Genomic DNA, 27,421 nt, shown 5'->3' on the forward strand with positions numbered 1-27,421 from the left:
TGTACATACAACCCTCATCATCCACTGATGGAGCGCCTGCAGCTCCCATCATCCATCCCTGCTACACAGAACCCTCATCATCCACTGGTGGAGCCCCTGCAGCTCCCATCATCCATCCCTGGTGCATACAACCCTCATCATCCACTGGTGGAGCCCCTGCAGCTCCCATCATTCATCCCTGGCACATACAACCCTCATCATCCACTGGTGGAGCGCCTGCAGCTCTCATCATCCATCCCTGGTACATACAACCCTCATCATCCACTGGTGGAGCACCTGCAGCTCCCATCATCCATCCCTGTACATACAACCCTCATCATCCACTGGTGGAGCGCCTGCAGCTCCCATCATCCATCCCTGTACATACAACCCTCATCATCCACTGGTGGAGCGCCTGCAGCTCCCATTATTCATCCCTGTACATACAACCCTCATCATCCAGTGGTGGAGCGCCTGCAGCTCCCATCATCCATCCCTGTACATACAACCCTCATCATCCAGTGGTGGAGCGCCTGCAGCTCCCATCATCCATCCCTGTACATACAACCCTCATCATCCACTGGTGGAGCGCCTGCAGCTCCCATCATCCATCCCTGTACATACAACCCTCATCATCCAGTGGTGGAGCGCCTGCAGCTCCCATTATTCATCCCTGTACATACAACCCTCATCATCCAGTGGTGGAGCGCCTGCAGCTCCCATCATTCATCCCTGGTACATACAACCCTCATCATCCACTGGTGGAGCGCCTGCAGCTCCCATCATCCATCCCTGGTACATACAACCCTCATCATCAAGTGGTGGAGCGCCTGCAGCTCCCATCATCCATCCCTGGTACATACAACCCTCATCATCAAGTGGTGGAGCGCCTGCAGCTCCCATCATTCATCCCTGTACATACAACCCTCATCATCCAGTGGTGGAGCGCCTGCAGCTCCCATCATTCATCCCTGTACATAGAACCCTCATCATCCAGTGGTGGAGCCCCTGCAGCTCCCATCATCCGTCCCTGTACATAGAACCCTCATCATCCAGTGGTGGAGTGCCTGCAGCTCCCATCATCCATCCCTGGTACATACAACCCTCATCATCCACTGGTGGAGCGCCTGCAGCTCCCATCATCCATCCCTGGTACATACAACCCTCATCATCCACTGGTGGAGCGCCTGCAGCTCCCATCATCCATCCCTGGTACATACAACCCTCATCATCCACTGGTGGAGCGCCTGCAGCTCCCATCATCCATCCCTGGTACATACAACCCTCATCATCCACTGGTGGAGCGCCTGCAGCTCCCATCATCCATTCCTGGTACATACAACCCACATCATCCACTGGTGGAGCGCCTGCAGCTCCCATCATCCATTCCTGGTACATACAACCCTCATCATCCACTGGTGGAGTGCCTGCAGCTCCCATCATCCATCCCTGTACATACAACCCTCATCATCCACTGGTGGAGCGCCTGCAGCTCCCATCATCCATCCCTGGTACATAGAACCCTCATCATCCACTGGTGGAGCGCCTGCAGCTCCCATCATCCATCCCTGGTACATACAACCCTCATCATCCAGTGGTGGAGCCCCTGCAGCTCCCATCATCTATCCCTGGTACATATAACCCTCATCATCCACTGGTGGAGCCCCTGCAGCTCCCATCATCCATCCCTGGTACATATAACCCTCATCATCCACTGGTGGAGCCCCTGCAGCTCTCATCATCCGTCCCTGTACATAGAACCCTCATCATCCACTGGTGGAGCGCCTGCAGCTCCAATCATCCGTCCCTGGTACATACAACCCTCATCATCCATCCCTGCTACACACAACCCTTATCATCCACTGGTGGAGCGCCTGCAGATCCCATCATCCATCCCTGGTACATAGAACCCTCATCATCCACTGGTGGAGCGCCTGCAGCTCCCATCATCCATCCCTGGTACATACAACCCTCATCATCCACTGGTGGAGTGCCTGCAGCTCCCATCATCCATCCCTGGTACATACAACCCTCATCATCCACTGGTGGAGCGCCTGCAGATCCCATCATCCATCCCTGGTACATAGAACCCTCATCATCCACTGGTGGAGCGCCTGCAGCTCCCATCATCCATCCCTGGTACATACAACCCTCATCATCCACTGGTGGAGTGCCTGCAGCTCCCATCATCCATCCCTGGTACATACAACCCTCATCATCCACTGGTGGAGCGCCTGCAGATCCCATCATCCATCCCTGGTACATAGAACCCTCATCATCCACTGGTGGAGCGCCTGCAGCTCCCATCATCCATCCCTGGTACATACAACCCTCATCATCCACTGGTGGAGCGCCTGCAGCTCCCATCATCCATCCCTGGTACATACAACCCTCATCATCCACTGGTGGAGTGCCTGCAGCTCCCATCATCCATCCCTGGTACATACAACCCTCATCATCCACTGGTGGAGCGCCTGCAGCTCCCATCATCCATCCCTGTACATACAACCCTCATCATCCAGTGGTGGAGCGCCTGCAGCTCCCATCATTCATTCCTGTACATAGAACCCTCATCATCCACTGGTGGAGCGCCTGCAGCTCCCATCATCCATCCCTGGTACATACAACCCTCATCATCCAGTGGTGGAGCCCCTGCAGCTCCCATCATCTATCCCTGGTACATATAACCCTCATCATCCACTGGTGGAGCCCCTGCAGCTCCCATCATCCATCCCTGGTACATATAACCCTCATCATCCAGTGGTGGAGCCCCTGCAGCTCCCATCATCCATCCCTGTACATACAACCCTCATCATCCATCCCTGCTACACACAACCCTCATCATCCAGTGGTGGAGCGCCTGCAGCTCCCATCATTCATCCCTGTACATAGAACCCTCATCATCCACTGGTGGAGCGCCTGCAGCTCCCATCATCCATCCCTGGTACATACAACCCTCATCATCCAGTGGTGGAGCGCCTGCAGCTCCCATCATCCATCCCTGTACATAGAACCCTCATCATCCACTGGTGGAGCGCCTGCAGCTCCCATCATCCATCCCTGGTACATACAACCCTCATCATCCAGTGGTGGAGCGCCTGCAGCTCCCATCATCCATCCCTGTACATACAACCCTCATCATCCAGTGGTGGAGCGCCTGCAGCTCCCATCATTCATCACTGTACATAGAACCCTCATCATCCACTGGTGGAGCGCCTGTAGCTCCCATCATCCATCCCTGCTACACACAACCCTTATCATCCACTGGTGGAGCCCCTGCAGCTCCCATCATCCGTCCCTGGTACATACAACCCTCATCATCCATCCCTGCTACACAGAACCCTCATCATCCACTGGTGGAGCCCCTGCAGCTCCCATCATCCATCCCTGGTACATACAACCCTCATCATCCACTGGTGGAGCGCCTGCAGCTCTCATCATCCATCCCTGGTACATACAACCCTCATCATCCACTGGTGGAGCACCTGCAGCTCCCATCATTCATCCCTGGTACATACAACCCTCATCATCCACTGGTGGAGCGCCTGCAGCTCTCATCATCCATCCCTGGTACATACAACCCTCATCATCCACTGGTGGAGCCCCTGCAGCTCTCATCATCCATCCCTGTACATAGAACCCTCATCATCCACTGGTGTAGCCCCTGCAGCTCCCATCATCCATCCCTGCTACACACAACCCTCATCATCCACTGGTGGAGCGCCTGCAGCTCCCATCATCCATCCCTGGTACATACAACCCTCATCATCCATCCCTGCTACACAGAACCCTCATCATCCAGTGGTGGAGCCCCTGCAGCTCCCATCATTCATCCCTGGTACATACAACCCTCATCATCCAGTGGTGGAGCGCCTGCAGCTCCCATCATCCATCCTTGTACATACAACCCTCATCATCCACTGGTGGAGCGCCTGCAGCTCCCATCATCCATCCCTGGTACATACAACCCTCATCATTCACTGGTGGAGCGCCTGCAGCTCCCATCATCCATCCCTGGTACATACAACCCTCATCATTCACTGGTGGAGCGCCTGCAGCTCCCATCATCCATCCCTGTATAAACCTCACATACATGAAGCGTTTCTCTCCCGTGTCCTGTATGTGGCTGAGCGCGGAGAGTGTTGGGGGAGGGTTGTGGGTCGGAACCTTTGTTCTAAGATGTTGTTTCCGGGAAACTCCTGATCTGTGAACACTCAGCATGGCTGCGCCCTGGTTACTGAGGGACAGCGATCAGGTATTTGTCAATTTCACAGAGGTGATCACTGCCCCCCGTTATACCGCGTATATACACTGCCCCCCATTATACCCCCTGTAATCACTGCCCCCATTATACCCCCTGTAATCACTGCCCCCCATTATACCCCCTGAAATGACTGCCCCAATTATACCCCGTATATACACTGCCCCCATTATACCCCCTGTAATCACTGCCCCCCATTATACCCCGTATATACACTGCCCCCCATTATACCCCGTATATACACTGCCCCCCATTATACCCCGTATATACACTGCCCCCATTATACCCCGTATATACACTGCCCCCATTATACCCCCTGTAATCACTGCCCCCATTATACCCCATATATACACTGCCCCCCATAATACCACTTATATACACTGCCCCCCATTATATACCATATATTCACTGCCCCCTTTATACCCCCTGTAATCACTGCCACCGATTTTATACCCCCTGAAATCACTGCCCCAATTATACCCCGTATATACACTGCCCCCATTATACCCCCTGTAATCACTGCCCCCATTATACCCCCTGAAATAACTTCCCCAATTATACCCCGTATATACACTGCCCCCATTATACCCCTTGTAATCACTGCCCCCATTATACCCCGTATATACACTGCCCCCCATTATACCCCCTGTAATCACTGCCCTCCATTATACCCCGTATATTCACTGCCCCCCATTATACCCCCTGTAATCACTGCCCCCATTATACCCCATATATACACTGCCCCCATTATACCCCGTATATTCACTGCCCCCCATTATACCCCCTGTAATCACTGCCCCCATTATACCCCATATATACACTGCCCCCATAATACCCCTTATATACACTGCCCCCATTATACCCCGTATATTCACTGCCCCCCATTATACCCCCTGTAATCACTGCCCCCATTATACCCCATATATACACTGCCCCCCATAATACCACTTATATACACTGCCCCCCATTATATACCATATATTCACTGCCCCCTTTATACCCCCTGTAATCACTGCCACCGATTTTATACCCCCTGAAATCACTGCCCCTACATTATACCCCCTGTAATCACTGACCCACATTATATCCCCTGAAATCACTGCCCCCACATTATACACCCTGTAATCACTGCCCCCATTATACCCCCTGTAATCACTGCCCTCCATTATACCCCGTATATTCACTGCCCCCATTATACCCCCTGTAATCACTGCCCCCATTATACCCCATATATACACTGCCCCCCATAATACCCCTTAGATACACTGCCCCCCATTATACCCCGTATATTCACTGCCCCCCATTATACCCCCTGTAATCACTGCCCCCATTATACCCCATATATACACTGCCCCCATAATACCCCTTATATACACTGCCCCCATTATACCCCGTATATTCACTGCCCCCCATTATACCCCCTGTAATCACTGCCCCCATTATACCCCATATATACACTGCCCCCCATAATACCACTTATATACACTGCCCCCCATTATATACCATATATTCACTGCCCCCTTTATACCCCCTGTAATCACTGCCCCTACATTATACCCCCTGTAATCACTGACCCACATTATATCCCCTGAAATCACTGCCCCCACATTATACACCCTGTCAGGAATCTGAAGGGGATTTATCTATATCCCACTTCCCAGTTCCAGTTTGGAACTTGCAGCTCTCTTGCGCGCCCCTACCCTCAGGTCAGAACGGGTACTGCACGTAGGATAATTAGTCGCCAGAAAGGCTGCCTTACTTTATACTGGCTAATGGGCACGCTGCAGCAAGGGCGATATAACTACTCCCACTCAGGTGGGCACAATAATTATCAACGCTGTCAGTCACTACAAAGACTCCCAACGGCACAGTACAAATCCGCTGCCACCAGCTCCGATTTCCTATTTAATACCGGGTCCGGAGCCGATTAGTACTGCAATTCACCTCAGAGGATGTGACAGTTCGTTATAGAGCAGGGAGAGACAAGCTAGTAGTTTTATATTTTACTCCAAAAAAGGTAGGCAGTGTTTACAAAGTATAAAAAGATATTATAAAGAGGACAATTATCGTGTGTACAATGCAATTACAGACAAACAGCTGCAGCTTAGATATACCAAGCCGTTGCACAACTCTTAGGGTAAACAATAGATATCAGCTAGAAGAGTATAGCCCAATATAATTAAAACATAACCTTTACTAATAATGTTAAAATTGGACAAACAGTACACAACAAAATAAAGTGCTCACGCCGAAAACCGTGCTCTAATAAAAAGAAACTGGTTTGATCTCACCAATTATGGACGAAGGGTACCCATGTCGGTAATAGAGGGTCCCAGGGAGGGTCCAATAGTTGCAGGGTAAAGATAAGGGGAAGGGGACCTTTTTCCTAAACCCCTGTCGTGCCCCAGCAGTAACTCCTGTCCTTACAAGGACTGGCCCAAATGAGCCCTACTATGGACACCCCCCACCGTGAATCATGTAGTTAACGCCTCCCTACGCGTTTCTTCTCCAATCCCGGAGATTCATCAGGGGAGTTTCCAATGGCCAAAAGGCCCAGATGTAAGTTCATAAGTCCATGAGTAAAGTACACTCAAATGTCCAAAAGTTGGGGGTATAGGCAGTGGCTATATACCATCCCGAGGATAAACATTCCTGTGTGGCGATCTGCCACAATAAGTGAGTCAACCAGATATGGCGCCCGCTACCTCCTTATAAACCTAACAAGTAGGAGGCCACTCCCCCCCGGGGGATCCGAAGTGATTCGTAATCACCCCCACCAGGCTATAGTACCGGAACTTACCGGACCAAATCCACGCTGCGTTCCAACACTGGAACGCACGCCATATACCACCCATGTCTCGTGGCCACTGACCGCTTGATCAAAGCGTATTGTCACAACCGGAAGTGCCGGCGCCATATTAGAAAAAAAATATTCCAGTATAACTTAAAGGAAAGGAAACATAAGCAGTACCTTAGAGACTTACAAGACTTTAAGGATAACAAAATATACCAGGTGGTGGGAGAACGACAAGAAAGGGTTGATAGGGAGATAGGTTGGTTTCTGTAGAGGAAAACTCTATCTGACACTGAAGGTAGGGCCGGTCCATCTAGAGGACGACAACGAGGAAAAAACAGAGGCTATCAAAGGGGAAGTAGACACCATCCCCCTACCCCCAGGCCTGGTTTTTTAGACCGTCCCTACCAATTAAGGAGTCACAACACTTAGGGTATGTGCACACGTCCGGATTTCTTGCAGAAATTTCCTGAAGAAAACCAGAAATTTTCTGCAAGAAATCCGCATTTTTTTTTCGCGTTTTTTTAGCATTCTGCAAGCGTAATTAGCTTGCAGAATGCTAAAGTTTTCCAAGCGATCTGTAGCATCGCTTGGAAAACTGACTGACAGGTTGGTCACACTTGTCAAACATAGCGTTTGACAAGTGTGACCAACTTTTTACTATAGATGCTGCTTTTGCAGCATCTATAGTAAAAGATAGAATGTTTAAAAATAATAAAAAAAATAAAAAAATGCTTATACTCACCCAGACATCTCACCGGCGTCCGTTCCGTATAGCTGGTCTGTGCGCGCAGGGCCTTCCATGACGTCGCGGTCACGTGAGAGGTCACATGACCGCTCACGACCAATCACAAGACAATGACGTCATCACAGGTCTTTCACCGCACACCAGCTACAGGAACCGAAGCGGCAGCATGCAGCTGAGAGGCGGGAAGACATCGAAGGTGAGTATAGGACTATTTTTTATTTTAATTCTTATTTTTTTACCAAGTATATGGTGCCCAGTCCGTGGAGGAGAGTCTCCTCTCCTCCACCCTGGGTACCAACCGCACATAATCTGCTTACTTCCCGCATGGTGTGCACAGCCCCGTGCGGGAAGTAAGCAGATCAATGGACTCCTAGGTGTGCGGAATCCCCGCAATTCCGCATTTTAATGAACATGTTGCTTTTTTTTCCGCGATGCGATTTTTTCGCGGAAAAAAAGGCTACATTTGCACAAAAAATGCGGAATACACTGAAAATAATGGGAGGCATATGTTAGCGTTTTTTTCGTGTTTTTATCACGTTTTTATAGCGAAAAAACGCGAAAAATACTGAACGTGTGCACATGGCCTTACAACAGGGAATAGCTCCACAGGTTATTAATCTGTCCAAGAGGCATTTAGATTCCATAGAAATGTCGGTTCTATCTAAGGGACTTTCCTTCATACCAACTACTGATTTTGCATTGTTCGATGTGGTTAAGGATCTGCATTTATTTATTAGGAGACTAAGGTGGCACAAGCTTTTTAAACAAAAAGACAGAAAGACTGCAGCGGACTTGGGGATTCCTCTTGATATGATGCAGGACGTTCAGCTACTGGCAGACTTAGAGACCATACCCCAGACGGCTAGAGGCTTAGGCCCATTTACTCAATTGAGGAATCCTAGCAAGAAGATGGCACCCTTGGGGGGGGGGACGTTTTAGCAATTGATGTCTTCCTTAATCTGGCCATCAGAGATATTAAACAGCTTACGGGGGCAAGGTCAAGGCACAATCTCAGTAAAGTACAGATCACAGCACTCCACAACCTAGAAACAGACAAAACAGTCATTTTTAAGCCCTCTGACAAAGGGGGTAATGTGGTTGTCATGGATGTGGAGAAATATAAGGATATGTGCCTGGCCTTATTAAATGATCAGACCACCTATACTCGAGTAACGCAGAATCCAACAGCACGTTGTATGAGGGACTTGGAGGCTATTTTGAAAAAAGCTAGAATGGGCAATCTCATTAGCCAAGAGGAATATTTTTTCCTCCTCCCTCAGCACCCGACTATGGCTACGTTCTATGCTCTGCCGAAGGTCCACAAAGGTATTGAACCTTTAAAGGGGAGACCCATAGTCTCTGGGATAAGGGAGCATCTGTCAGAATGCAGGCACCTATATTGACCAGATCTTGAGACCTTTTGTGGTCTCTCTCCCTTCGTACATCAGGTATACCATGGACCTTCTACGTAGGCTGGAGGGGATCTCCCTGGAACCTGGGTCATTCCTAGTAAGCATTGACGTGGAATCATTGTATTCCTCTATCCCACATGCTTGTGGAATACAGGGAGTGCAACACTTTCTGGGGACGAGGGGTCAACAATTTGTCCCTCACAATCAATTTATGTTGACCCTTTTGGACTTTGTCCTCAACAACAACTATTTTTGCTTTGACGGTAGAATCCTCCACCAGCTCAGGGGCACCGCTATGGGCAGCCCTTGTGCGCCAAGCTACGCCAACCTGTTCCTGGGCTGGTGGGAGGACAATATCGTCTTCTCAGAAAGTAATGAGGAGTTTACTGTCTATGTCGACTTATGGGTTTGTTATATAGACGACGTTTTTGTCTTGTGGAGGGGTACTAGAGAGATCTTCCAGAGGTTCATATCATCATTGAACCAAAACAACATAGGTCTTAGGTTTACCTTCGAAATGGAGGAAAAAAGCCTACCATTTCTGGATATTATGATCTCTAAAACCAGTGGTAATGATGGCCTTGATACCACAATTTTTGGAAAACCCACCTCCACGAACTCTGTGTTGAGGTGGGATAGCCACCACCCATACTCCCTCAAAAAGGGTATCCCTAAGGGCCAATACCTCCGCCTGAGAAGGAATTGTTCTAACGATGCAGATTTCAAAACCAAGGCAAGAGACCTGAGATCCAGGTTCCTAGCTAGGGGGTACCCTGATCGGGTGCTGAGGGAGGCATACCAGCACGCTAGGGGGCAAGTCAGAAATAACTTACTGATACCACGAAAGAAGGAGAGGGAGGATCGTAACACTATTAGAATGATCTGTGCATTTGATAACGGGGCCCCATCGGTCAGGACCATTCTAAAAAAGCACTGGGGCATCCTTGCGATGGATGATGATCTTAGGGAGGCTGTGGGTACACAGCCACAAATTACGTACAGAAAGTGCAAGACATTAGGAGATCGATTAGTACATAGTCATCTAACTTCACCTACTAAAATGACCTGGTTATCACATAGGCCCAGGGGATGTTACAGATGTGGTACATGTGTTGCGTGTGAGTCAATACAGGTGGGTAAGGAATTCTACAACACCCACACGCAAAGAACATACACCATAAAAGAATTTATCAACTGTAAATCAAAATGGGTCGTGTATAGAGCCGTCTGCACCTGTGGCGTCACTTATATTGGTAAAACTATCAGAGAACTCAGGAGACGAGTAGGAGAGCACTTGGGAGATATCTGTAACCGGAGAGATACCCCCATTTCGAGACACGTGAACGCTAGTCATGGTGGAGATATTAAGGTCATGAGTTTCATGGGGATTGACAAAGTTGCCCCACCACCTAGAGGAGGTGACTTTGATAAGATCTTGTTGCAAAGAGAAACAAGGTGGATCTTTCTGTTGGACACCTGTCACCCCCATGGACTCCATGAACAACTCAACTTCAGTTGTTTTCTTTAGGCGCTTATGGGCAATGAAGATATATCTTGTAATACTTTCTCATGTCTCCTTTACTGGCCCTTCTATATCATTTGTGGCTAGGTCTCCCCTGTTTCTTCCTCTCCCTCCCCCCTCTCCAAACCCCTCCCACCCCCCTCCTCCCTCTCCAAACCCCTCCCACCCTGCTGTTCTATACCCAGAATACATACGTGTATGTCTGTTAATCAGTGTCTGGATCTCCTATCCTTAGAAACAGCCATAATAAACAAAACATTTGCAATGTCCTGGTGCAGGGTCACTACTCTGCCCTATTGCTCCCCTCTTTACTTTATTCCTGGTATCGGTTGGTTGAGATTTTGTTTTTGCCACCGAAGGATTCTCCAGGAATGAGGGGTGTTTGTGTCATATTGGACAAAGTTTACAATCTTGAAAAAAAATTTGGCACCACCGCTGGTACTAATTGGTAGCAACTTCCCGCATAAATATAGTTCTACTATTTTTTTACATCTTTCCTCCTGGGTTTTCCTGCCCCTCCTACCTTTTGCTTCTTCCCCCTCCCCCTCCTACACTATTGATATTAGTACCGTTTGAGAGGTGCTTCTATTTTGTGTCTGGACACTTCCAGCCGCATAATATTGTAGTTTTAGTATACTAGTAGGTCTGGACACTTCCAGCCACACATTTACAGTATTTGGAACTTTTATAAATGTTTTTTCTTGGATTATTGGTCTATATCATGTACGTTATGTACAACATATATGTGGCACGGAGGGGACGGCAGTGCACTTCATAGTAGGAGCGCGTCAAATTATATATCTGACGTTGTTTAGCGCTGTCACGATATGGTATGAAATATCATATAAGTTTAGTTCTCTTGCTAGCATGCTGCGGGCTAAGCCCCCCTTCTTGGAGTGTCTCTGCAACAGCTTGTAGCTGCAAATTCCTGACTTTCAGCTCACAAGCTTTCATCCCCCTCACCAAGGTATTTACGACCGGCATTTCCTGTAGTGGAAAATGACCAGCTTTAACTGGATGAGAAACTTCTAGAATCCATGAAAGTTCTTTGTTTGTTTTTTGTAAGATATTAAGCAAACCATCTAAGTTAAGAGCACGAAAATACATATTCTTACTTCCACTCGGTGGACCTACCCATCACTCTAAACACGGGCGTCTAACTCCATCTGGTGAAGAAGTAGGGATTTCTCTGTAAATATGTATCCCAGACAGGGCATATTTGATCTCATTGGAATGCCCACGATAATCCGAGATGAATGCTGGGTGTGATATGACGATGACATGTTTTGTAGCGGAGTTATAGAAATTAGATATAGGTTAGAGAAAAGTTAGTTAACTGAAGAGGTAGGAGGGACGAGGTGATCCAACCCCTTTCTGGGATGTTACAGGCTCCAGCTATAACTGTCTGCCCAGATCCCCAGCTCAGTTCTTCTTGTCTTTTTCCTGGAGAGCCCTGAGCACGTCCAATGAGCTGGGACGTATGGTTGCCTGCAATGCAATGAACTGAGAATATGTGAGTGTTATCTTTTCTCCTTTAATCCCCTTTATGTTATAATTACCTTGTACATATTTTCAATTGTCTCTTTTGTAACGTCTTTGTAAAAATTTTTGATAAAGCACTGCCTACATTTTGTGGGGTATATTATTTCATGCCAGTTCTTTCTCCATGCTCTAAAAACGTATCCTAAGTCTTCTGAAGGGAATTTACGCTACTGTTTTGGGTTACCTTCGGACCCGTTTAATCGAAGCTGGTGGCAGTAATACCGTGTACTGTGCAGGCCTTTGGGTGTTGTAGCGACTGCGGCATTGATAATTATTGTTCCTGCCTGAGTGGGAGTAGTTTATCGCGTCGCTGCAGCGTGCCCAATAGCCAGTACAAAGCAGGCAGCCTTTCTGGCGACTAATTACCCTAGGTGCAGTACCTAATCTGACCTGACAGAAAGGGGGGCGCCAGAGAGCTGCAAGGTTTAAGTGGAACTGTAAGCGGGATATACACAAATCCCAGCAGTTCATGGTATATGGAAGAGCAGTGGGATACCTAAAATAAGCCCCTGCTGTAAACTAAGAGGTCAATAGCCGTGTGTGTGTTTTTTTCATCACATTGTGGCAGTGGAGGGACAGCTAAGATAAGCCCCCTGCACATGTGATAGCCGTCTGTTGGCCTAAAGTCACCCCGATCAGTGACGCAGGGGTGACGGTCACGGTGTGGATCCCTGACAAGCTGCTGGCCGCGGCTAAGGGATCGTGACAATTGGTGGCAAGGCGGTGGGATATTAGAGCATTAGTGATTTGGTTTGAGCAATCATTCCTCTCACTAAAAACTTGCAGAAAGTTCTTGGGAGGACTCTGCGCAAATAAGTTTGGAGAACGAACTCAGTGCTTATTAGTTGTGAGACAATTGTGTACTGGTAATTATCCCCTTCCTTCTCTTCGTTTTTCTATCCTATCTTTTATTTGGCAACCATGGCTGCGAAAGGAGAAGCCTGGTACACCCAGCAGAAGAAGGACGCTCTTGCTGGGATATGCACGTACCATGGCCTGAACCCCCAGAGCAAGACCAAGACTCAAATGGTCGCCGAACTGGTGCAATGGGAAGCCTCTCTAGACCACTCTCAGAGCCCGGAAGCCGCAGAAGCCAGCACCAGCGAACATGGTGCTGCAGCAGAGGTCCAACCACTGAATGCCGGCCCGATTAGCAACCAGGGCGGATTGGACCCCCACCTGCTGGCGGTCTTGGAGCTACTCCCCGCCGATGACCGTGATGGACGTCGGCAGCTGATCCAGCAATACCAGGAGAGAGCCGAGCGAGAGGCCCAGGCCCAGCGAGCCGAGCGCCAAGCCCAGCGAGAACATGAACTGGAGATGCTCCGGCAGGGGGGGATGCCTTCCACCGCCCAGAGCCGTGAGCCCAGCAGCACTCAGATACCGAAGCCCCGGCCTGACCACTTTCCTGTTATGGAAAAGGATGGGGACTTGGACACTTTTCTGCGGGTCTTTGAGAAAGCCTGCAGGCAGTACCAGCTGCCTACACAAGAATGGGCAGGATACCTGACACCAGGGCTGAGAGGCAAAGCTCTGGAGGCGTTTGCTGCCCTCTCTCAAGAACAAGATGGTGACTATGAGGCCATCAAGCAGGCCCTGATAGCCAAGTACCAGCTTACACCTGAGGTTTACCGTAAAAAGTTCCGGAACCTCCACCGTGGCCCACATGACAGTTACAGCGATGTGGCGCATGGACTGGGGACCCACTTTGACCAGTGGACCCAAGGAATGTCAGTGACCACCTTTGCACAGCTGCGAGACCTGATGATCAAAGACCAGTTCTTCCATCTTTGCCCAGCTGAGGTGCGACAGTTCGTGATGGACAGAGAACCCAAAGACGTGACTAAAGCAGCGCAGATTGCCGATGCCTATGAGGCCAACCGTAGATCGGAAGTGCGGAAGCCAGTCACCACCAGCTGGAGAGGGGGTAAGCCTGCAACCAACGCCAGTACCCCTGCCTGCCAACACACCAGAGGTCCTGTCCCCGTGGCCAACAGCACCAGACCTACCACCGAACTTCGCCAGTGTTAAAACTGCAGGCAGCCTGGTCATATCAGTACCTTCTGTCCAAACAAGCAGAAGAACCTCCCAGCCAAGGCCCCAGGGCCTAATGCAGCAGTTCTTTTGGTGGGTGGTGTGGTTGGGAGGGTGTGTGACAACGTACAGCACGTCACTGTGGGAGGCCATGTTGCTACAGGCCTCAAAGACACCGGGGCTGAACGAACCCTCATCCGACCCGAACTGGCGGCCCCTGAAGAAATCATTCTGGGGAAAACCCTAACTGTCACTGGGATTGGGGGCATCAGCTGTCCCTTACCGATGGCCTGGGTTTATATTGATTGGGGTGCTGGGAGCGGGGTGAAGGAAGTGGGGCTGTCTGATAATTTGCCCACTGATGTTTTGTTGGGGACTGATTTGGGGAGGTTGGTGGCATACTATGTCGTTGACACCCCTCCCCAATCTGCTAATAATGGTAACGTTAACCCCGATGTTGATGATGATGATGGGAGATCGCATGTGTTACCTGACCATGCTTTATCTTGTAAAGATGCATCTGATAACCATTTTTTACCTAGGATTGATGGTGAAAATGTTGTACCTGTGCCAACTGAACCTGATAATGATGTTTCTGTGAAAGTTGATGTGTCCATAGGTACAGGAGTGCTCAGCCACGTCGCTCTGCGGAGTGAGACGGCTGAGGAACCCCTAGCAGGGGCAAGTGTCGGTGCTACCGAAAATGGGGAGATACATGGGAACCGTGAGGAAGGTGATGCCATGCAATTGACCAGTGCCACCGAGGAAGGTAACTGGCCCATAAGTAGCAATGCTCCTGAGGTAATGGGGGTGGATGGGGAGGTAGAGCCCATAGCAGCGTCGGCTGATGGGTCTGTAGAAATCCCCAGGGAGACAGCCTACGTAGCTGCTGTCACCCGCAGTCAGAGTGCCCGGAACGCAGATAACTGTCTGCCTTCCGGACCCTCCTCAGTCATCACTGTGACTGAACCAGAGATGGACCCAGAGCAGGTCCAAGAGGGTTCCCGTGGGGAAGGGACCCTGACGTCGCTTCTGGCTTCCCCTAGCCAGGAGTTTCAGGCCGCTCTGTACACAGATGCGAGCCTAGAGAGTTTGAGACAACTCGCCGGGACGCCATTCTCCGAGACTGATAAGGAGAAGGTGTTCTGGGAACAAGGAAGGTTGTACCGGGAGACAGTACCCGGAGAATCACAAAAGGAGTGGTTGAGGGAAAGACAGCTGGTCGTCCCACAGCAATTCCGGGGTAAGTTGTTAAGGATTGCCCATGAGATCCCGCTAGCTGGACACTTGGGGATCAGCAAAACTAAGGCCCGGCTGTCTCAACACTTCTATTGGCCTAAGATGGGGACAGATGTGTCAAACTACTGCCACTCCTGTGTCACCTGTCAAAGAGTGGGGAAGGCGGGGCCTGCTCTTAAGGCTCCCTGATCCCTTTGCCAGTGATAGAGGAGCCTTTCCAGAGGATCGCGGTGGACATTGTGGGCCCGCTGGCCGTCTCCAGCAGCTCTGGAAAGCGATATATTCTTAATGTGGTAGACTACGCTACCCGGTACCCAGAGGCAGTAGCTCTGTCGTCAACTAGGGCAGATAAGGTGGCGGATGCCCTGTTGGCCATCTTTTCACGTGTAGGATTTCCCAGGGAAATGCTTACTGATCAAGGGACCCAATTTATGTCTCGTCTAATGGAGGCTCTCTGTAAGAGAATGCAGGTGAAGCACCTGGTATCGAGTGCGTATCACCCACAGACCAATGGCTTGTGTGAACGCTTCAATGGTACCCTCAAACAGATGCTACGCATGCTGGTTGAGACACAAGGATGCGACTGGGAGCGGTACCTCCCACACCTGCTGTTCGCTTACCGAGAGGTTCCGCAGGCCTCGACGGGGTTCTCCCCCTTCGAGCTCCTGTACGGCAGGCGAGTCCGGGGACCCCTTGGGTTGGTAAGAGATTCCTGGGAAGAGGAGCCGAACCCTTCTGAAGTATCCATAGTGGAGTATGTCATGCGCTTCCGTGACAAGATGCAGACCTTGACGCAGTTGGTGCATGACAACATGATGCAGGCTCAGGCTGATCAGAAGCACTGGTACGACCAGAACGCCCGGGAGCGGACCTACCACGTGGGTCAAAAGGTGTGGGTGCTGGTCCCCGTACCAACGGATAAGCTTCAGGCAGCCTGGGAGGGCCCGTACGTCGTCCACCAACAGCTCAACCCGCTCACCTACGTGGTCACGCTTGACCACGCTCGGGGTAGGCGAAAGGCCTTTCACGTCAACATGATGAAGGCTCATCACGAACGTGAACCTTTCGTCCTACCGGTCTGCAGCGCACCCGAAGACGGGGAGGAAGACGCCCTCCTGGACATGCTGGCCCAAGCCAAGGCCAATGGACGTGGAGGTAAGCGCCTCGCTAGATGAACCACAGCGGTTGCAGTTGCAAACCACACTGGAACCCTTCCGGGTCGTGTTCTCGAACCGGCCTGGAAGGACTGAGTTAGCAGTCCACGAGGTGGACACCGGGAATCACGCCTCACTACGGCGAACACCCTATCGAATCTCTGACCAGGTGCAGCAGATTATGCTCCAGGAGATCGATGAGATGTTACAGCTGGGGGTGATTCGACGGTCAAAGAGCGCGTGGGCCTCACCTGTAGTTCTCGTGCCAAAAAAGGACCGGACCACCCAGTTCTGCGTGGACTGCAGGGGGCTCAACGCCATTACAGCCTCTGACGCGCACCCAATGCCACGCATCGAGGAGCTGCTTGAGAAGTTAGCTGGCGCAAAATACCTGACAATAATGGATCTGAGTCGCGGATACTGGCAGATTCCCCTGAGCCCCGAGGCACAGGAGAAGTCCGCCTTTATCACACCCTTTGGACTGTACGAGTCCACGGTCATGTCCTTCGGCATGAAGAATGCCCCTGCCACTTTCCAGCGGATGGTCAACCTCCTGCTTCAGGGACTAGAGAAGTATGCAGTGGCGTATTTGGATGACTTTGCCATCTTCAGTCCCTCCTGGGGGGAACACCTGCAGCATCTCGAGGAGGTGCTCAGGCGAATCCACCGAGCAGGACTGACTATCAAGCCGGGAAAGTGCCAGATGGGCATGAGTGAGGTCCACTACCTGGGGCACCGGGTAGGCGGAGGCACCCTAAAGCCAGAGCCTGAGAAAGTGGGCGCGATCGTGAACTGGCCCACTCCTGGGACCAAGAAACAGGTGATGTCCTTCCTGGGCACTGCAGGGTACTATAGGCGCTTTGTGCAGCACTATAGTAGCCTGGCAAAACCTTTGACGGACCTCACCAGGAAGAAGCTACCCCACATCGTCAACTGGACAAATGGCTGTGAGGGGGCCTTCCAGGCGTTGAAAACCACACTGTGCAACGCCCCTGTGTTGAAAGCAGTCGACAGCAGTCGACCGTTCTTGGTACAGACTAATGCCAGCGAGTTTGGCCTCGGTGCTGTACTCAGCCAGGTTGACTCGGAGGACCAAGAGCACCCCGTGTTGTACCTGAGCCGGAAACTTTTGCCGAGGGAAGTGGCCTACTCCACCATCGAGAAGGAGTGCCTGGCCATAGTCTGGGCCCTGCAGCGCTTGCAGCCCTACTTGTACGGTCACACCTTCACTGTGGTGACCGACCACGACCCTCTGCGCTGGCTAAGCACCATGTGTGGAACCAACGGCAGGTTGCTGCGCTGGAGCCTTGCCCTTCAGCAATTTGACTTCACCATTAAACACAAAGCGGGCAAAGAGCATGGGAATGCAGATGGACTGTCCCGCCAGGGTGAACCCACTGAGGTGCGCATGGAGGCATACCGTGGGGTTCTACCTCCCTAGCGCACTCCAAAAGGGGGAGGTGTCACGATATGGTATGAAATATCATATAAGTTTAGTTCTCTTGCTAGCATGCTGTGGGCTAAGCCCCCCTTCTTGGAGAGTCTCTGCAACAGCTTGTAGCTGCAAATTCCTGACTTTCAGCTCACAAGCTTTCATCCCCCTCACCAAGGTATTTACGACCGGCATTTCCTGTAGTGGAAAGTGACCAGCTTTAACTGGATGAGAAACTTCTAGAATCCATGAAAGTTCTTTGTTTGTTTTTTGTAAGATATTAAGCAAACCATCTAAGTTAAGAGCACGAAAATACATATTCTTACTTCCACTCGGTGGACCTACCCATCACTCTAAACACGGGCGTCTAACTCCATCTGGTGAAGAAGTAGGGATTTCTCTGTAAATATTTGTCCCAGACAGGGCATATTTGATCTCATTGGAATGCCCACGATAATCCGAGATGAATGCTGGGTGTGATATGACGATGACATGTTTTGTAGCGGAGTTATAGAAATTAGATATAGGTTAGGGAAAAGTTAGTTAACTGAAGAGGTAGGAGGAACGAGGTGATCCAACCCCTTTCTGGGATGTTACAGGCTCCAGCTATAACACTGCCCAGATCCCCAGCTCAGTTCTTCTTGTCTTTTTCCTGGAGAGCCCTGAGCACGTCCAATGAGCTGGGACGTATGGTTGCCTGCAATGCAATGAACTGAGAATATGTGAGTGTTATCTTTTCTCCTTTAATCCCCTTTATGTTATAATTACCTTGTACATATTTGCAATTGTCTCTTTTGTAACATCTTTGTAAAAAATTTTGATAAAGCACTGCCTACATTTTGTGGGGTATATTATTTCATGCCAGTTCTTTCTCCATGCTCTAAAAACGTACCCTAAGTCTTCTGAAGGGAATTTACGCTACGGTTTTGGGTTAGCTTCGGACCCGTTTAATCGAAGCTGGTGGCAGTAATACCGTGTACTGTGCAGGCCTTTGGGTGTTGTAGCGACTGCAGCATTGATAATTATTGTTCCTGCCTGAGTGGGAGTAGTTTATCGCGTCGCTGCAGCGTACCCAATAGCCAGTACAAAGCAGGCAGCCTTTCTGGCGACTCATTACCCTAGGTGCAGTACCTAATCTGACCTGACAGAAAAGGGGGCGCCAGAGAGCTGCAAGTGTTAAGTGGAACTGTAAGCGGGATATACACAAATCCCGGCAGTTCATGGTATATGGAAGAGCAGTGGGATACCTAAAATAAGCCCCTGCTGTAAACTAAGAGGTCAATAGCCATGTGTGTGTTTTTTTCATCACATTGTGGCAGTGGAGGGATAGCTAAGATAAGCCCCCTGCACATGTGATAGCCGTCTGCTGGCCTAAAGTCACCCCGATCAGTGACGCAGGGGTGACGGTCACGGTGTGGATCCCTGTCAAACTGCTAGCCGCGGCTAAGGGATTGTGACAAGCGCCCTGTGTGTTATTGGTGCCTTCGTCCTGTTGAGGAGGGATTAAGTGGCTATTACACATAATAGAGCGTAGTTGATCGCAGTTTTACGTCACCATTAGGCGCCCTGGTGTTTGCAGCCGCTTGCGTTCCACGACCGGAGCGCACAATAGCAGCGGCGCACCGGAAGTTAAATATCTAATATGGCGCCGGCACTTCCGGTTGTGACGATACGCTTTGATCAAGCGGTCAGTGGCCACGAGACATGGGTGGTATATGGCGTGCGTTCCAGTGTTGGAACGCAGCGTGGATTTGGTCCGGTAAGTTCCGGTACTATAGCCTGGTGGGGGTGATTACGAATCACTTCGGATCCCCCGGGGGGGAGTGGCCTCCTACTTGTTAGGTTTATAAGGAGGTAGCGGGCGCCATATCTGGTTGACTCACTTATTGTGGCAGATCGCCACACAGGAATGTTTATCCTCGGGATGCTATATAGCCACTGCCTATACCCCCAACTTTTGGACATTTGAGTGTACTTTACTCATGGACTTATGAACTTACATCTGGGCCTTTTGGCCATTGGAAACTCCCCTGATGAATCTTCGGGATTGGAGAAGAAACGCGTAGGGAGGCGTTAACTACATGATTCACGGTGGGGGGTGTCCATAGTAGGGCTCATTTGGGCCAGTCCTTGTAAGGACAGGAGTTACTGCTGGGGCACGACAGGGGTTTAGGAAAAAGGTCCCCTTCCCCTTATCTTTACCCTGCAACTATTGGACCCTCCCTGGGACCCTCTATTACCGACATGGGTACCCTTCGTCCATAATTGGTGAGATCAAACCAGTTTCTTTTTATTAGAGCACGGTTTTCGGTGTGAGCACTTTGTTTTGTTGTGTACTGTTTGTCCAATTTTAACATTATTAGTAAAGGTTATGTTTTAATTATATTGGGCTATACTCTTCTAGCTGATATCTACAATGCAATTACAAATAAAATGGGATTACAGTTGAAAAACGCTTAGGGTACTGTCTCACAGTGGCACTTTGGTCGCTACGACGGCACGATCCGTGACGCTCCAGCGTCGCTCCATTATCGCTCCAGCATCGTAGACTGCGGTCACACTTCGCAATGCACGGCGCTGGAGCGATAATTTCATGACGTAATTGCGATGTAGAAGTCGTACGGGACAGTCGTACGGGCATGTCACACAGGAGGTGCTCTCACAATTCAGAGCACATTTTGCATAATCTATGCGTGATGTTGTTCATGAGGGGCGTGTTGTGCTGCTAGCTAACTACACCTGTAATGTGCTGATTGTGCTCCAGCAGTAAACAGGAGGTAACATCCTCGTTGAAGGGCACTATCTGCTACGCTGTAGCGTTGTACATACCTCTTGCGGTTAAAGTCTGTAGTTTAAAGTCCAGGGAATTTAGGAGTTCTGGTTCAAGCACGTGCTCCAGAGAGAAAAGAATACAGCGCTCGAGAGCCGCGGTTTTATCTCCTCCACCCATTACATCGTATACAATATCGTGCACACCTTTGTTACACGATGCGATCATGCCGCCACAGCGGGACACTTGACGACGAAAGAAAGTTTCAAACGATCTGCTACGACGTACGATTCTCAGCGGGGTCCCTGATCGCAGTAGCGTGTCAGACACAGCGAGATCGTAAGTATATTGCTGGAGCGTCACGGATCGTGCCGTTGTAGCGACCAAAGTGCCACTGTGAGACGGTACCCTTACATTTCGTTAGGTTATCTTATCTCATGGCTGGCCGTGTGCTGTGGAGGAGGGGGAGCATATATCCAGATGCATCACCCCTGTATAGCAGCCAGATGCCAGACAAAAGACACGTGAAGCCTCCTGCTTCACTCAGTTATTTCCTAGCCTAAAACCAAAGTCCTTCCCCTGTGGTGACCTCACTCAGAGGCTGGATACTCCCATCTTAGCATTATGGAAAATCATCATCCCACATATCTTGGCGTAGGAACCTCGTAAAAAGACGACACGATGAGGAGGTGCACCACGTCTGGGCAATTCTTTTAAGTGTAAATACGGCGTAGTTACACAACCCACTTATGGAGAAACCCGCTCTTTGCACTCATTGGGTTTAGCTTCTAGCGGTTTCAGTGGGTTATAGATCCCTTGATGGACGTCTGGAATATATAATCCTTATATCTCTAGCCCTGATCGATGCCACTATATATAACCTTAAAAGAACAATAGAAGTTCATGGTTTCTACACCAGTTTCAACCAGTACCATGTGGTAGGGGGAATGAGTAGGGTAGGGAGACTTGTCTGCTGCAGCTAAAAGCCATAAACTGCTCAGTGGGGGCTGCTACACATTGGTATCAAGTTGCACAGAGTTTGTCTGCCATAGGGCTTTGTTTTTGTATCCGTAAATGTAGTGGGGGAGAAAAGGGGGTCGAATCTGCGGTGTGTGTGTGTGTGTCTGTGCCATGGTACCTTCTAGAACTAAACTCAAAATATGGCATTTTTACATTATCGTGACACCCCCTGTAATCCCTGCCCCCACATTGTACCCCCTGTAATCACTGCATCACATTATAACCCCTGTAATCACTACCCCCACATTATGCCCCCTGTAATCACTGCCCCACATTATACCCCCTGTCAGGAAATAGGAAAAAGTTCTGATTACTTCTATTACACATACAGGGTTCTCAGCTGCAGTTTCCTGTGCCTGCCAGTAGAAGGCTGGAATTCTAAGCCACTCTCCCTTCCTCCCCCCTGCTATATAGTGTAATGGGAGACCAGTGTGGTAGCAAGAGGAATTTTTATGGCTTGGTGCTGCAAAAGCCAGACTCCTTAAACTCCTCATTCCCTCCTCCCACCTGATACTGGCTAATACTGGTACAGCAAGCATGGGATTCTTTTGTTCATGTAAAACTAGGTATACTGGCACCGATCAGGGCTAGAGATATAAGGATTATATATTCCAGATGTCCATCGAGAGATCTATAACTCACTGAAATCGCTAGAAGCTAAACCCAACGAGTGCAAGGAGCGAGTTTCTCCATAAGCGGGTCATGTAACTACGCCATGTTTACACTTAAAATAATCCCCCCGACGTGGTGCACATCCGGATCATTGTGTCATTGGTATATGAGGTTCATACAGTGAACTATATATAAAAATGGCTTGTCATAACTCTAAGTAAGGGGAGAATTCAGACTCTGAGTGAGGTCACCAAAGGGGGAGTGCCTTGGTTTTAGGCTGGGAGATAACTGAGTGGGACATCAGTCTTCAGTGTCTTTTGTCTGGGGTCTAGCTGATAAACAGATGTGTGATATGCATCTTGATGTGTCCCCCTGAGCACATGGGCAGCCAGGAGATGAAATCATATGAATGAAATGTAAGTGTTTTTTTTTTCAACTTCAATCCCCTTTTATTTGTAATTGTACTGTACATACTCTACTTGTCGTCTTTATAATACCTTTTTTATACTTCTGTAAACACTGCCTACCTTTTTTGGATTAAAATATAAAATTACTCTCTTTGTCTCTCCTTGCTCTATAACGTACGGTCACGTCCTCTGAAGTGAATTACGCTGCTAATCTGGCTCCGGACCAGTTAATAATTAAGAAATCGAAGCAGGTGATTTGTTCTGTGCGTTTGGGAGGCTTTGTAGCGACTGGCGGCGCTGATAATTATTGTTCTCGCCTGAGTGGGAGTAGTTATATCGCCCTCGCTGCAGTGTGCCCATTAGCCAGTACAAAGTAAGGCAGCCTTTCTGGCGACTAATCCTAGGTGCACTACCCGGTCTGACCTGAGGGTAAGGGGGGGCGCCAGAGAGCTGCAAGTTCCAAACCGGAAGTGGGATATAGATAAATCCCCTTCAGAAAGAACCAGGGGCAACCAAACAACCCCTGTTCATGACAAATTGGTGTGAGTGGTGGGGATGATAAAGGTATCCTCACAGTGAACCGTGACACCCCCTGTAATCACTGCTCCACATTATACCCCCTGTAATTACTGTGGAGCGCCCCCACGCTAAGGGCAATGGGGTACTCGGTACCGGGTCCTTCGGTTCGGGGGATATCACGGTGGGCTGACCCGGTCCGTGGCCCTTTTGAGGGGTGTTCAATTAAAGGTGAAGTTTGTCTAGTGTTCGTGACACCACCTGTGGTATTCGATCAGGGTGACCGACGCTGCTTAGGGGTCCACTGGGGTGATGTTGTGGCAGCTAGGTGGTATACCTTGCCACAGGTGAAGTGTGTCCCCAGGGCTTCCCAGATGTGTAGGTGGTGATGGTGGACAACGTAAGGCGCAGTGAATAACGAGGACACAAAGGTTGCAGTCTCTTTACCTTTTACTGAAGACTTCAGCATCCACAGTCCAGGGTACCGATCACAGGGCAGGCAGAGTCCGGCCGGTCCGAAGGCACATCCAGAGTTCTCTTATCCAGGTGGAAATCAGTAGCCTTCCTACTAGTGCCTGTGTGTTGTAGTACTTCCCTGCTGAGCACCACGGGATAGTCCTCACAACCTTTGTAGATATTCTAGATGTTATTTCTTCCTCTCTGTCCCCCAGATGGTATGGATAGGACAAACCCGTTTGACTGAGGCTTGTTTATAGGGACCCTAGAGACGCCCCGACCCCCACAATTTGCCTCCGTTGTCTTCTTAGGTGTTAAGGTCGGGCAGCCAACTTGGAATTGACTGTCCTGCCGGTCTCTGAAGTAATGCGTAGAGTCAATTACTCCCTCGGTGTTCCGGCCACCGGCTACGCGCCTCAGAAGGAGTCTGCCGATCTCGGGGCAGAACTCCTCCCGGTATTATCTCCTTGTGCTGTGACTTCGTTTCTCACTCTCTACAACACAATTCTCTACGTGGGGCAGGCGCAGCTCCGTCACGTTCTATCTCTTGCTAGGCCTCTGTCAGGATCCCACCCCTGACAGGGACCCTCTGTCTGCAGCTCAGATGTTCCTCCTTTCCCCCTGTCTGCCTGACAGGTGTTGCCTGGGCTGAGCCCAGCCAGCGTCTCCCCAAGGCTACGTTCACATTTGCGCCTTTGGGCGCAGCGTCGTCGACGCATGTGTCATGCACCCCTATCTGTAACATTGAGGGCGCATGGACATGCGTTGTCATGCGTTTTCATGCGTTTTATGACGCATGCGTCATTTAGGTGCTCTTGGCAGGGCGCGGCCGACGCTACATGTTGCAGTTTTCCGGCGTCATCATTTTTTCAAAAAACGCATGCGTTGCACTTGCGTCGTCAATGCGCCAAAAAAACCCATTGAAGTCAATTGAAAACGCAGAGGGCGCAAGTGCTTGTGTCGCAGCGCGTTGTGCGACGCATGCGTCCTTTAATAAAAAAAACAAGAAAAGTGTCTAGACGTGTCTAGACAGTGACAAAACAACCCATATATAAAAAAAAGTGTTTTGCATTGTTTTTCAATTGCCTGCAGGATAGGACAACAGAAAGACAGCTCTCTGATCTGCTTTCAAGAGATGTGAGTATAATTTCTCTGCGCATTTTTCTTTGTGTTTTATTTTTTCATTTTTTTATTGCAATTTGTGCAGGTTTTATTTAATGTTTGGTCTGTGCCATTGTGGTTGTATAATGGCAATTGGTGTTTTTTGATCTGGCTGTGATGTATTTCTGGCGTTAAATGATGGCGTTTTCTTGTCTCCGGCCGCCTTGTTTTTATTGTTAAGTGTGGTGGTTTATCCTAGATTGACTTTTATTTTCCCTTTTTTTTTTTTTTTTTTTTTGGTGGTCGTTTTTTTTTAAATAATTTATGGTGGTTTACTTAATTAATTTTGGGTTGTTCTGTAATTTCATGCGGTGGTTCCACTGTGGTTTTTAATATGATTTTTTTTTTTTTTTTTTTAATTCTGGTTCTGGGGTTATATGGTTTCTGGGGATTTAATTCTGGTTTCTATCTCTGTGGTTATATGTAACCGTATGGCGTTTTCTTGGCTCCTGTCTTGTTGATTTTTATTGTAAAGTATGTCGGTTTATACTGTATTGCCTTTTCTTTTCCATTTTTTTTTTTTCTGTGTGCCTTTTTTTTTCTTTCAATTTATGGTGTTTTATTTAATTTTTATTGGGTTGTTCTGAAATTTCATGCGGCTGTGCCATTGTGGTTTTTTTTTTTTAGAGAAATGTTTGTTTTTTTATCGGATTCTGATGTATTTCTGTGGTTATATGTAACCGTATGGCGTTTGCGTTTTCGTGGCTCTGGTCTTGTTGTTTTTTATTGTAAAGTATGGCGGCTGGATTGCCTTTTCTTGGCCCTTTTTAAAAAAATAAAAATTATTAATTTTTTTTAAAAAAAGGTACCGTATTTTCCGGATTATAAGGCGCACCGGATTATAAGGCGCACTTTCTATGAGCGCCTCATAAGCAATTTTGTTTCATATATAAGGCGCACTGGATTATAAGGCGCAGCACATTACCGTTAAATAAACCATTGCTCAGACTGCAAGTCAAGATTTATTACACTTTTTAACAATAACTTGAAACTGGTTCAGCTGTAATTGCAAATCTCCACTTACGCACCATGGATTCATTAATGTTGAATTCTCTTGCAGCTGCCCTATTTCCATGCTCTACTGCATAACTTATAGCTTTAAGCTTGAAACCTGCATCATAAGCATGTCTCTTAACAGGAGGCATTTTTTGGGGTAGTGGATATAGTTAACGCTAAAGCACAGATATATTGCAAGGATCCTGCGCACAGAGCTGTAAGTATCACAGCAACCCTGCACGCCGGTCACATCCACCCTGCGGCCAAAGCTCTTCCGCCCCACCTGCTGTATAGGAACGTCACGGGACCCCTGCACGCCAGCCTCATCAACTCTGCAGCGTGTCTGCTGCACGGGGCTTCAGGAAGATGGCCGCGGGATGCCGCGCGTGCGCAGAAGAGATCGCGGCGGCCATCTTCCCAAAGCCGAGATGCAAACTCGGCTTTGGAAAGATGGCCGCCGCGATCTCTTGTGCGCACGCGCGGCATCCCGCGGCCATCTTCCTGAAGCCCCGTGCAGCAGACACGCTGCAGAGCACTCTTCTGCGCACGCGCGGCCCCAGGAAGATGGCCGCCCCCACCGATGAAAGGGATGACAGCGCAGATCGCGCGCTGTGTCTTCACGTGGGCGCAGGGAATTCGGAACTTGGACATGCGCACACCACTACGCCACCAACGGAAAGCTGGGGAAGAAAAGAGCGCTGTGAACACACCCATCTGACCAGACCAGCCTGATTGACAGGCGAAAACAGCGACTTTGGTAATGTATTTCTCAGCATAGGTGGGGAATCAGGGTACACTACATACACTATAGTAACGCACAGCGCAGGCCCTATTTAACAGTATTTATAGCTCAATCTGAAAAAACGGGGTGACAGGTTCCCTTTAATACTGTTGGAGCTAGATTGTGCTGTGGAACCAGGTGCCAATTAGGGGCGTAATATAAGCGTGCACTTTATTTGTACTTTCACTTTCACTTCGGGCCCGCAGCCAGTTGGTCTTATATATACCAATAGTGGTGGTGCTGTGGTATGCCGCCGCCGACCCCTGCCGCCCACGATAGAGGTAAAGGATCCTGTATGAACCTCTCTCTTGGTTCATATATAAGGCGCACTGGATTATAAGGCGCACTTTCTATTTCTGAGAAATTCTCAACATTTTATGTGCGCCTTATAATCCGGAAAATACGGTATATGTGTCTTTTTTGGGGGGGATTTGTACATAGGAGGCTGTTGTTTATGAAATGTTTTTTTCTTTTCTGGGACTGTAACTCTGGCATTGTCGTCTCTGCCATTGATTTTTATTTTAATGTATGGCGGTGTGGTTTGCTCAGCGCTTGCTCAGTTGGCATTGTCCTATGAGTGCACTG

General features: G+C 49.3%; 1 protein-coding gene across 2 annotated transcripts in view; it reads left to right on the forward strand.

The window, feature by feature from the left end:
- Positions 1-4,111: 4,111 nt before the first annotated feature.
- SFXN4 (sideroflexin 4) overlaps positions 4,112-27,421 on the forward strand; it is a 214,338-nt gene continuing 191,028 nt past the window's right edge. For both annotated transcript variants that reach the window (XM_077257875.1, XM_077257876.1), the window contains exon 1: positions 4,112-4,234. In XM_077257875.1, the coding sequence (XP_077113990.1) occupies positions 4,199-4,234 (36 nt within the window). In that variant the 5' untranslated portion in view covers positions 4,112-4,198. The remainder of the gene's footprint in view (positions 4,235-27,421) is intronic.

This window comes from Ranitomeya variabilis, chromosome 4 (assembly GCF_051348905.1).
Source record: "Ranitomeya variabilis isolate aRanVar5 chromosome 4, aRanVar5.hap1, whole genome shotgun sequence".
NCBI lineage: Eukaryota > Metazoa > Chordata > Amphibia > Anura > Dendrobatidae > Ranitomeya > Ranitomeya variabilis.